Consider the following 12,420-nt stretch of genomic DNA (forward strand, 5'->3'; position numbering starts at 1 on the left):
TGGGCTGGCATGTGGTGCTGGGGAATTGAACCGTAGTCCCTGTGCTTTGCTTAGATTAGCTTGTTCTAAGTAGGTGCTTTAGACCACTGAGCCATCTCACCAGCCCCCCCCCTTTTTTTTTGATGGTATCAGGGATCAAACTCAGGACCTTGCTCTTGCCAGGCAAGTACTCATTCCACTGAGCTAGCTCTCCAGCCTCAATATTTACATTTTTTAAATACATCTTGGCTATACAGTCCAGGCTGTAGTTGAACTCATGGCAGTGTTCCTCCTGCCTCGGCCTCCCAAGTGTTGAGATTATAGGAATGTGTTCTCTCTCTTTTTTTTTTTTTTTTTTCTCCGAATGCCTTCAAGGCATGACTGGCTGGCTTGAGTTGTGGGGATTGAACCACAGCAACCTGAGTCTGACGGCTTTGTTGAAGCAACCACTGAAAGAACTGAGCTAAGGGGCAGGCCCCCAATGCATTCTCCTTTTGAGTCTCACTGAATTACTGAGTCACACAAACTAGGGTGGCCTTGTGATCCTCCTGCCTCAGCTTCCCCAAGGTGCTGGAATTATGGGTGTGCACCACCACACCCGGCTAGTAGCTAAACTCTAAACCATTTTCAGTTTGTCTATGTCCAGTTTTAGCTGGGTGATCTAGGGCCTTATTCCAGGCTGACCTCTCACCCCTGCGTGGGGATTTCGGGAGACTCGCGGCATTTGTACTGGCAAGGCCCTTCCAGAATGCACTTTTCTGGGGTGACAGAGGGATCTATGTACCCAAGGGACCAGCGCTATAGTGGCAGCATCACTTGCTGCCTTTTGTTGTTGGTGGTGTTCCACGAGTCAAACTCAGGTCCTCGTGCTTACCAGGCAGGCTCTACGCCCCTGAGCTACATCCCCAGCCCTTGCTTGCCATCTTCTTGGAGCTGTTACCTAAATTTTTAGATGGGGGTGGGTCTGCCTCAGTTTCCCCAATGGCTGAAAGCACATTATGCAGGGTGGCATGGATGTGGTAGAGATAGGACCGCTCTCCAATGGTTAGCGTGCAGGGGTGCGTAGGCTGCCGTGTGACCCCTTCCGCCTCCTGTCCTGGGTGTGAGAAGCCCAGTTCATGGACATCCCTGGCCGCTCACGCCTTGCAGTCATCTTTCAAGACTGACGACAGCTCAGCACAGTAGTGCACACCTATAATCCCAGTACTTTGGAGGCTGAGGCAGGAAGATTGTTGCAAGTTCAAGGCCAGCCTGGGCTACACAGTAAGACCCTGTCTAAAGCCCACCCCCCCCCCAAAAAAAAAAAAACCCAAAAACTGGCTACCTGCTGAGCTGCCTGGTGGCTCCTCTTGGCAAGCAGGCCACCCCATCTGGTGCCTGCCAGCCCCAGGTGCAGGCCTGGAGCCCAGAGGCTGCCTCTCTTTCATTTGGAAGCGGAGGGTGGGAAGGATGACTGTGTGGGGCCATGGAGAGACCAGGCTGTGAGGAGAGCCGGGTTGCTTCCTGGTACCCGTGCCTGTGCACCAAGTTGTTGTAACTTCTGGGTGGTTTTAAGACAAATTCAGGGGCGAAGGATATGGCTGAGTGGCAGGGCGCTTGCCTGCCACACACAAGGCCCTGGGTTGTTCCTATCACTAGGGAAAAAAAACAGGTACAGTGGTGCAGGCCTATAATTTCAGCACTCTGGGAGGCTGAGGCAGGAAGATCACAAATTTGAGTCCAACATGGGTAATTTAGTGATTTAGTGAGACCCTGTCTCCCTGCTGGACAAGCACACTGCTTGTGCCTGTTCAGGGCTGGGCTTTTTTAAAAAATGTATTTAGTACAGGGTGTACAGGGTCTCACCACACAGATTGGACTTGTAGTGATCCTTCCTGTTTTTTAGCCTCCCAAGTGCTGGGATTATAGGCGTGCACCACCATGCCCAGTCTCATTCGCCATCTCAAGTGCTCCCCAAGGGCATGGTCAGCACAGCAGGCTGGGCATAAAACCTCAGGCCCCTGCAGCTGCCTAAGCAGGTGTATTAATCCGTTAAACTATCTGGCGGGCCAGGGCTGGGCTTTTTTTTTTTTTTTTTTTTGGCGGAACCGGGGATTGAACTCATGCCCTTGCGCTTGCCAGGGCTGGGCTTTTAGTGTACTCTTGCCCATCTGAGTTGGGAGGTGGCTTTCTCTGAGAAATCAACAAATCTCAGGCTACGAGGGGGGTTCTGTGGCCTGCCCTCTGCAGCCTGTGTGTGGCCCTCTTGAGAGCCCCATTTGCCATGGAGGTCACCCCTGGTTCTGGTGAAGACTGCACCAGCTTCTGGTAGAGGCTGTCCCTGCTCCAGGGTCCTGGTCTAGGGCTCTGTGTGCACCAGTGTATGCAGTGCTAGGGCCAAAGCCTGGGGCTTACCCATGCACAGGCAAGGACTTTACCACTGAGCTACCCCCAGTAGGGAGTCTAGGTGTTTTTTTTTTTTTTGCGGAACGAGGGATTGAACTCACGACCTTGTGCTTGCCAGGAAAGCACTTATTCTACTGACACATCTCCCTGGCCTCCTAGGGAGTCTAGTTTTTAAGAAGTCCCTCAGTGACTCTAGGAAGCACTATGCAAAGTAAGAGAAGGTCACCTGTGATTGAAAACACAGAGCCCAGATTACCATGTGGTATAGCTCTGGGCCACACCCGGTCCCCGTGTTGTGGAGGTAGGAGAATGGGGTGGAGACAGCATGGAGCATGTCTGACTGCTGCTTCTCTTGGAAGGAGGAAAAGTGGAGGAGGAGGTGCTATCAAGACAAGTCCCCAAACTGCTGACCTTGGTGGCCAACACCACTCTTGACCTGGTAGTGTCATTTGGTGTCTGTCGTGGCTTCCCCTGTAGGAGGATGGAGGACACCACTTTGTCCCCAGAACAGGTGAGATGCTTTCTGTGATACCCTGGGGTGGGTGAGGGTTGGGCAGGGGTGAAGGATGTGCAGCCAGCCTATGCCTGTGTGGCTTCGAGGCTGCAAGGCTGTGCGGTTGCCATGGCAGCAGAAGGCTTTCACCAACTCAGGCATCTATCTGTGCAGATATGTACAGGAAGTGGAGTGAAGAAGGAACAGGCTGGTGACAAGCATTTTGTAGATACAATCTCTGAAGAAGGTAGTGGGAGTGATTGTGGGTGTTCTCCAGGGGTGGATATTAGGGAGAGGAGCCCAAGCCTGTCAGTGCCAGGGAGGTGAGGGTTTCCTGCATGTGTCCCCTTGCCATCTCTTATTAATTCCTTTGACTTGATTTGAGCTTTCCTGTAACAGAGCTGAGGTCCAGCCCATTTCGTTGCTTTCACATACATACCGAAGACCTAGAGCATTTGGACTCAGCAGGGAGAGACTTCCCATATTTGGCTGGCTGCATATAGCAGAGCAATGGGAAAGATGTAGATGTCTCCCAAGAAGTACCAAGATGAGTTGTTTTTTTTTTTTTTTTTTTTCTCCTATTTTTAGGGAAGGGTCTACAGGGTGTTCAGGGTCTTATTACTAGATCGGACTTGTAGTGATCTGCCTGTTGACAACCTCCCAAGAGCTGTCTCAGCATACCCTGGGAGCAGGGCTGGCACTGGCCGGCCCAGGGATCAAGCCCCTGGCCCCTGTGCCTGCTTGTAGGCACTTTAATCCGCTGAGCTATTTGGCAGGCCCACCAAGATGAGTTTTTAACCGGAAAGGATAAAAAATGGAGGGAATTTGTATGATTTCTGTAAAATTTAAGTCTTACTGATTATGAGATTTTGTTTTATTTATTTTTGGCAGAACCAGGGATTGAACTCAGGCCCTTGCACTTGCCAGGGAAGTGCTTATTCCACTGAGCCATCTCCCTGACCCGTGGTTATGAGATTTTAAAATGGTATCAGTCATATTGGGCATGATGGCCTGTGCCTGAGACAGGACAGTTGCTTGAGCCTAGAGTTCAGGGCCAGCGTGGGATCATAGCAAGACCCTTCTCAAAATTAAAAAAAAAAATAAAGACATCACTGGGGAGATAGCTCAGTGGCACAGTGTGTCTCTGGCAAGCTCAAGGTCCTGAGTTTGATTTCCAGTAAAAAAAATATTTTTAAAAATAAAGGGGCAGGGCTGGAGAGATGGCTCAGAGACATAAGCACCCACCTAGCAAGTGCAAGGACCTGAGTTTGATCCCTGGCTTCACATGCTGATCAGTCTCAGCCCGCGATGCGGGCGCCCACCATGTGGCCCTGGAACTGGGCCTGGTGATGCACACCTGTAATGCCAGCACTCTGGAGGTTGAGCCAGGAGGATCATTGCCAGTTTGAGACCATGGTGGGCTACAAAGTGAGCTCAAGGTCAGCCTGAGATGCATAGTGAGACACTTGTCTCAAAAAAAGTATGTAAATAAATAAATAAATAGATAAATAAAAATAAAGACATCATTTATAGTTGGGTGTTGTGGTAGATGCCAGTAATCCTAGTATTCTGGGAGGCTGAGGCAGAAAGATTGCCCCAGCATGGGCAATTTAGCAATTTAATGAGACCCTGTTTCAAAAATGCACAAAAGGCTGGAAATGGGCATGGTGTGCATGCCTGTAATCCTAGCACTGGGGATGCTCAGGCCCAGCCTGGGCTATATAATGAGTTCAGAGTTAGCCTGAGGGGCCAGGGAGATGGCTCAGTGGAATAAGCACTTCCCTGGCAAGCGCAAGGGTCTGAGTTCAATCCCCTGTTCAGAAAACAAAAAACAAAAAACAAAGCCTGAACTACATGGCAAGGCTCTGTCTCAAAAACCAAGCAAAAAAAAAAGAAAAAAAGAAAGGAAAAGAAAACCAAGCAAACTCCTTTAAAAAGGGTGGAAGTGGGGCCGGGGAGATGGCTCAATAAAATAAGCACTTCCCTGGCAAGCGCAAGAGGCTGAGTTCAATCCCCAGTTCCACAAAAATAAATAAAAAGGGTGGAAGGGCAGGCGAGATAGCTCAGCGGACTAAAGTGCCTGCTTAGGCAAGTGCAGGGACTGCATCATGGTTCAATCTCAGTTCAATCCCCTGCACTACATGCTGTGCCACTGGGGGCGGGGCTAAGCCGGCCAGAGTCTGAGTATAGTGGCGTATGCCTGTAATGCCAGCACTGGGGAGGCTGAAAACAGGACGATCCCTTTAAGTTGGAGCTGTGTAATGAGACCCTGTAACACCCAAATACATTAAAAAAAAAAAAAAGGGCTGGAGATGGAGCTCATCATCAAGGCCCTGGGTTTAAGGCCTGAACTCCAAAAAAACGAAACAAAACAAGAACAGTGAAAATGTGATTCATGAGCAGGATCCATTTGTCCCTTTGAGGTCAGGGGTTGATTTGCTTCCCACAGCGGCTTTTCTCCATCCAGTGGTTGCGAGGGCCCTGCTGCTGGCTCCTGTGTCATGCATTCTGAGCGCTCCATGTGCTGGGGCTCCCTTAGCTGTCTCTCTGCCTGTCGGGAGGTCCAGACCATCAGAGCCCTCCACAGAATAAGACTGAGAAGTATGAAGGTCCAGAGTTCAATCACCAGTACAATCACTTAAGAAAAAAAAAAAAAGGCTTGATAAAAGCACCTGCTTCACCACTGATGGGGATCCCTTGGAAACCTGTGTTACCCCTCTTGTCAGGAGATGAGCAAGGTGGACACTGAGTCCCCAGACACCGAGGCCGCAGACACCGCAGCTGAAGTGGCAGGCGGCGCTCACCTGCTGGGCTTCTCTGACGAGATCCTGCTGCACATCCTGAGCCATGTGCCCAGTACAGACCTGGTCGTGAATGTGCGGCATGTGTGCCGGAAGCTTGCAGCCCTGAGCCTGGACAAGAGCCTGGTGCACAGTGTGCTGCTACAGAAGGACTATCAGGTGTGGTGGCGGGGGCAGGCACTGGGACCAAGAAGCGGGAAGGGGCCATTGTTGACTGAGCAGTCCCCAGGCTGCAGAGTGCAAGAAGGGCGGAAGATGTGGGTGCAAGCCAGGAGGAAGAGGGTAAGGGACTGTGTGGACGTGGTGTTGGGATGGATCCCTGCTTTGGGCATAGGAGTAGGTGGACACTGGGAGAGGACTTGCTGGGTTCCTGGACAGATAACTAATTCTTTGTGAAGTTGAACCCATAGTTTGATGGTGCAGTACTAGGTACCTTTTTTTCTTTTGATGCGCTATTAGGGATTGAACATAGGGTCTTCCTGCTGAGCTGCAGACCCCCAGCCTTTTTATTTTTATTTTTTTAAATTTTGAGACAAGATCTTACAAAGTTGCCCAGGCTGGGCTAGAACTTATGACCCTCCTGCCTCAGCTTCCAAGAGTATCGGTATTGCAGGTGTGTACTGCCCTGCTTGATTTACATTGTTCCTTTCTGTGGCCAAGTACTTTTCTGTGCTGTAGACTGGCCACCATTAGTGTGCGCATGCCTCTGTTCAGTGATACTGGGGCAGCTTTTGTCTTTTGTTATTATTTTTTTGGTGGAACTGGGGATTGAACTCAGGCCCTTGCACTTGCCAGGGAAGCCGTATTCTACAGTGCCATCTCCCCGGCAGCTTTTGTCTTTTGGCTCTTGTGGTCAGTGCTCTTGGAGTCCCTGTCTCCAGTTCCCTAGGCACATCCTAGGAGCATAGGGGCTTGCTCATCCTGGGTAGCTTCTGGCAGACTTCTTTTCTCCCATGGCTGTGTCACTTTGCATCCCAGGAGCTGAGGTTTCCCACCTCCTGATGTGCAGTGTCCCTATGGAACCTGGGAGCCTTCAGCCCCACGCCCCTCTTCTGCTCATCCCTGTCTTGCAGGCCAGTGAGGACAAGGTGAAGCAGCTGGTGAGGGTGATCGGCCGGGAGATCCAGCAGCTGAGCATGGCCGGCTGCTACTGGCTGTCGGGTGCTACCATCGAGCACGTGGCCCGCTGCCGTGGGCTGGTAAAGGTGAACCTATCCGGCTGCCACCTGACCTCCTTGCGCCTCTCCAAGGTGCTTTCAGCCCTGCAGCAGCTGCGCTCGCTGGCCATCGATGTGAGCCCTGGTTTTGATGCCAGCCAGCTGAGCAGTGAGTGCCGAGCCACGCTGAGCCGCGTGCGGGAGCTCAAGCAGACACTTTTCACACCCTCCTATGGCGTGGTGCCCTGTTGCGCCAGCTTGCAGAAGCTGCTGCTATACTTCGAGATCCTGGACCGCACGCGGGAGGGCGCTGTGCTCTCAGGCCAGCTCATGGTGGGCCAGAGCAATGTGCCTCACTACCAGAACCTGCGTGTCTTCTATGCACGCTTGGCACCTGGCTACATCAACCAGGAGGTAGTGCGGCTGTACCTGGCAGTGCTCAGTGACCGCACACCCGAGAACCTGCACGCCTTCCTCATCTCAGTCCCGGGCAGCTTTGCTGAGAGTGGGGCCACCAAGAACCTCCTGGAGTCCATGGCTCGCAACGTGGCCCTGGATGCTCTGCAGCTGCCCAAGTCCTGGCTGAACGGCTCATCTTTGCTTCAGCACATGAAGTTCAACAATCCGTTCTACTTCAGCTTTAGCCGCTGCACGCTGTCTGGTGGCCACCTGATCCAGCGTGTGATCAATGGTGGGAAGGACCTGAGGAGCCTGGCTAGCCTGAACCTCAGTGGCTGCGTGCACTGCCTGTCGCCAGACTCCCTGCTCCGCAAGGCTGAGGACGACATTGACAGCAGCATCCTGGAGACTCTGGTGGCCTCCTGCTGCAACCTGCGTCATCTCAACCTCTCAGCAGCACACCACCACAGCTCTGAGGGCCTGGGCAGGCACCTGTGCCACCTCCTGGCTCGTCTCCGCCACCTGCGCTCACTGTCCCTGCCTGTCTGCTCTGTGGCTGACTCTGCACCTCTAGCGGACCGTGTGCCGGCCCAGCCTGCCATGCACGCAGTGCCACGTGGCTTTGGGAAGAAGGTACGCATAGGTGTGCAGACCTGCCCCGGCCCCTTCGCAGGCCACCAGCCCTCCTCTGCATTTTGGTCCCTGCTGAAGAACCTGCCCTTCCTGGAGCACCTTGAGCTGATTGGCTCCAATTTCTCCTCGGCCATGCCACGCAACGAGCCTGCCATCCGCAACTCCCTCCCTCCCTGCAGCCGGGCACAGAATGTTGGGGACTCCGAAGTGGCCGCTGTCAGCCAGCTGGCCTTCTTGCGGCACCTGACGCTGGCCCAACTGCCTGGCATCCTGACTGGCTCAGGGCTGGTGAGCATCGGCCTGCAGTGCCAGCAGCTGCAGTCTCTGTCATTGGCCAACCTGGGCATGATGGGGAAGGTGGTCTACATGCCTGCCCTCTCTGACATGCTAAAGCACTGCAGGCGGCTGAGGGACCTCAGGTGAGGCTTTGGAGGCTGGTGGGGTTGTAGGGTGGGGCACAGGGAGACACAGGCCTGTCCTGGGTGTGCACAGCAAGGGCTCAGGGAGGCCTGCGGAGCTCAGCATAACGGGGCTAGGGTGCTGGGAGATCCTGGGGCTTAGCCTCACGATCGATCCTTGTTTCTCCATGAGTGATTGTTCTGCTTGGTGCTGTGTACACTCTGATCTTTCCAGCTGCCCTGTGAGGGTTTAATTGTGCGTGTGGGGGGGGGGGGGGGGTTACTAAGGATTAAACTCTTTACACGGAGCTACATGCCCAGCCCTTTTTAAGCTTTTCCAAAATTTTACCAGGTGTGGTGGCCCACACCTCCAGCACTCAGAAGGCTGAGTCAGGAGGATTGGTGTGAGTTCAATGCCAGTTTGGGCTGCATGAACAAGTTCAGTGCCAGCCTGAACTGCATAGTGAGACCCTGCCTCAAAAAAAAGAGAGAAAATTTGAGAAGGGTCTCACTAAGTCACTGAATTGCCCAGGCTGGGCCCACGTTTGCCATCTTGCTGCTTCAGCCTCCCAGAGTGCCGAGACTATAGGGGCATGGACCACCGTGCCAAGCTCAGCCCAGCCCAGGGTGTCCTGATGCAATTTGGGATTCTTGGTGGGCATGTAGGACTTAGCCAGGGGCTGCAGAGCTGACACTCCTGGATGGTTTGCAGTGTGTGCAGGGGCCCTAGAGCTTGGACATACACCAAAGCCTGTTGGTTCAGGCTGGCCAGGGCACTGCAAGGAGGTGGGGGGCAGGGATAGGAGGCGGGAGGGGCAGGCAGGTGAGTTGCTGAAGTCTTCTGCAGAGGTCTGCTGTCATCCCACGTGCAGTGTGTGTGGCACAGGGGGTGGCTCAGAAGGGGGACACAAGCTGGGCGTGGTGGCATACACCACTAATCTCAGGCCTCTGGGAGGCTGAGGCAGGAAGATGGCAAGTTTGAGCCCAGCCTGGGCAACTTAGTGACTTTGTGAGACCCTGTTTCAAAATTCCTAAAGGACTGGGTATATAGGCCAATCCCTAGTATCACACACATAAAACAAGGTTGGATGGACACAGACTCCGGGGAGCAGTGGCCTGGGGTTGGTGGCAGAACCATCCAGGAGAGTGGAAGGAACTGGGAGCCACAGCCAGCTGTTGTCACTGGGCCCCTGGTGTTTCCAGAACCAGGTGTGAGATAGACCCATGCTGAATTGTGCTCGGAAGGAAGGCGGTTCCCATGGTATCCCCACATTTAAAGAATGAAAATTGGTTGAGAAAATTTGGCAGATCTGATCTTGGATCTGATCACGCAACATGCAGTGCAGGCTGCAAAGCTATTCCCCATGCCCAGCTGCACCCTGCAGGCTGGGGCAGGAAGGAGCAGCCCCTTCCTGTGTGCTTAGTTGGGGTTGGGGTTGGGGTACAAGCAGCCCTGGGCCCACAAAGTCCTGTGCTGCCTGGGGCTGTGGGGATATCTTCACTTACTTTGTCTTACTTTGTGCCTTTCCTGCAAGCCAGACACCGAGCCATTGTCCCTAACAATCCCTGCAGGATGGTGGCTTCTGCAGTCCCATTTCATGGCTGAGGTTTGATGCTCAGAGCAGAGCCGAGGTCTCACTGTCTGTCACCACCAGCGTGACCGTGGTCCCCAACTCCTGTGCACAGAGGGGAGATGCCCTGTGCTCCCTCAGCCTCTGTTGTTCCTCCAGTGTCAGCCTGGCCGAAAGTGAGGTGGAGCAAGCCAGGCACGGGTGCTCCCAATGGGACCTTGCGCCTTCCAGGCCGGGCTGTGCACCCTGCTCCTTGCCCTCCTGGTCACTGTGCCAAGCCCTCTGGATTGCTGCTGGTGCGGAGCAACACAGCAGGGTCAGCCGGCTTCCAAGTGGTCCACTTGGCCTGCGCCTTTTTCCACCCCCGGGGGCTGCAGCCAGAGCCCTGAGCAGATGTTGGCAGGCTCCAGGCGGTTCCTCCTGTACCCTGGGCCTGTGTATCCTTGCAGTTTCAGTGCCTGGCCACTGGTTTCCAAGTCCAGTCCAAAGTTAACGTGTTTTAGGGTCCTGTGTTGCATAGAGGGGGATAAGACACTGAGTACGGAATGTTCCTCTGCAGCAAGCCGGTGACTTCTCGGGGCGTAGATGCCTCCTTCCTCATTATGTCTGTCCATGTAGCCACCAGGTACTAGGTGCCTGTGACTTATTTATTTATTTGGCAGTAACGGGGGTCAAACACAGGGTTTTCAAACTGAGCTCTATCTATCCCCAGCTCTTCTTTTAAGTCACTAAATAGCACACCCTGGGCTTGAACTTCGCATCCCCCTACCTCAGCTTCCCAGAATGCTGACATGACAGGTGTGCATGCCTGGCTGCTCTGTGTCCTCCCCGCTTCTTCTGTGTGGTGCCCCCCAACCCCTCATCTTGCCTTACCTGGGCCTGTGTGCTGGCCCTTCCCGCATGAGTGGTGGAGATTGTGTGGTCAGGGCACACTAGGGGGAGTCCTGTTTACACGGCTCTGGGTCTGCACAGCCCAGGGTGGCTCCTGCTCAGTCAGAGGCTCCTGCGCTCTAGGAGCCTGGGGAGTGTGAGTGAGTGTGTGTCAGCTGAGTTCTTTCCAGATCTCCATTCGCTGTCAGTTTTATGCTTTCCGCTGACCCATTAGCTTGTATGCTTTTCCTGGCTGGACAGTGGCCAGGATGTCTGGTGGTTATCAGGGAGTGCTGGGTAAACACAGAAACCAAGGAAAGTAAAACTGCATTCACAGGGCTCAGAGGTGGGTCCCCAAAAGCTCAGGGGTGTGTGGCAGCAGCTGTAGAATGGGAACTGGTTAGGACGAGGGTGAAAAAGCAGCACAGGACATGGGGCTGGCACTGTCACATGGAGGGGCGGCCCTCAGGCAGCAGCAGTGGCTGATGGGGTCGGATGTGGGCCTAGGAACTCTGCCCAGGGACAGCTGCCAGTTGCTTGTGACGTGTCAGGGTGTGACTCGGAGCTGCAGCAACCTTCATGGAGACACTGGCAAAGAGACAGTGGCCCCAAGGGGGCCCCACAGCTGGCCCACAGGGGAGCTGGACACCGAGTGGCAGTGTGGCCACGTTTGGTGGTCAGAGGGCCTCTGGGGTTTGGAGGCCCCGTGGTTTCTGTGGTCAGGCTAGGGCAAACCTGACTGTGGCCCGACAGCATCGCTATATATAAACACCAGTTTCACCTAGAGCCACGGAGCCACACGTGCCCTGAGCTAGATGCCATCTGTGTGGGACATGTGGCCCCTGCATCCTGCAGCAGTAAGCCTGCTGTCCGAGGGCAGGAGCCACACAGAGGGCCGTGGGGACTCCTGGGCCTGTCTCCCAAAGGCGGGACCCTGGCTGACGTCCCTGCCCCTGCCTCCTGTCCCCAGTGTCACAAACCTGTTGGCCAGCCTGGTCTCCTGATGGGCAAGCTGCTGCAGGAACAGGTTGTTCTGGCTGCAGACTTGGCTTGGGGCACACCTCTGGGCAGAAAAGGGCACCTTCTTTCCCACGATGGACCAAGCCCCACCTGTGCCAGAGATGGGAGAGCCTTACCCCAGCCACCTGACATCAGAGCCAGGGCAGCACCAGGGTGGCAGTGAGCTGCGGGAGCCAGGCCTGGCACTGCCCCAGGAGCGTACGGGGGCCTGGGCACTGCCTGCTGCCCTGCCAGGTCCAAGCACCCAAGTTACCCTGGAAGCAAGCTCTGGCGCTAGATCCTGGCTGGGAAGGGCCAGGGCTAGGGACCCTCATGGTGCCTGTCAGGTCGGGTAGATTCCTTTTCCTGTAGACACTTTTCCTGGCTGTGCTGGCAGCAGCCCTGCTGTGGCAAGGCAGGCTGATGGCAGGAGAGGGAGGGACAGGATATTCCCACCAGCCTGCTGTCTGGACAGCCCCAGTCTCCCTTCACCAAGGGAGACTGGGGCTGTCCTCGAGTCTGGAAGGGTTTAAAAGTATTATATGCACCGGGCTTTGTGACTGCAGTTGGCTTTGGAGGTCTGGGGCCATTAGTGCAAACCTACGTCGCCACCTAGTGACGGAGGCCACGGGTGCCGCCTGGCCCTTTCTGCCATATGTGGCAGGGACTTCTGCCGGCAGCTGCTCTGCTACCAAGGCTGTGTGCGTCCTTCTGCCTGTCTGGGCCTGCAGAGCC

The 12,420-nt window shown here is 54.5% G+C and overlaps 1 protein-coding gene across 2 annotated transcripts in view; it reads left to right on the plus strand.

Annotated features, from left to right (window-relative positions):
* The window catches only part of Fbxl18 (F-box and leucine rich repeat protein 18), a 30,054-nt gene that overhangs the window by 8,090 nt on the left and 9,544 nt on the right, over window positions 1-12,420 (plus strand). For both annotated transcript variants that reach the window (XM_023713433.1, XM_023713434.1), the window contains exons 2-4: window positions 2,724-2,875; window positions 5,584-5,817; window positions 6,732-8,266. In XM_023713433.1, coding sequence (XP_023569201.1) covers window positions 2,846-2,875; window positions 5,584-5,817; window positions 6,732-8,266 — 1,799 coding nt within the window. In that variant the 5' untranslated portion in view covers window positions 2,724-2,845. The remainder of the gene's footprint in view (window positions 1-2,723; window positions 2,876-5,583; window positions 5,818-6,731; window positions 8,267-12,420) is intronic.

Source organism: Octodon degus, unplaced genomic scaffold (genome assembly GCF_000260255.1).
Source record: "Octodon degus isolate 3935 unplaced genomic scaffold, OctDeg1.0 scaffold00031, whole genome shotgun sequence".
NCBI lineage: Eukaryota > Metazoa > Chordata > Mammalia > Rodentia > Octodontidae > Octodon > Octodon degus.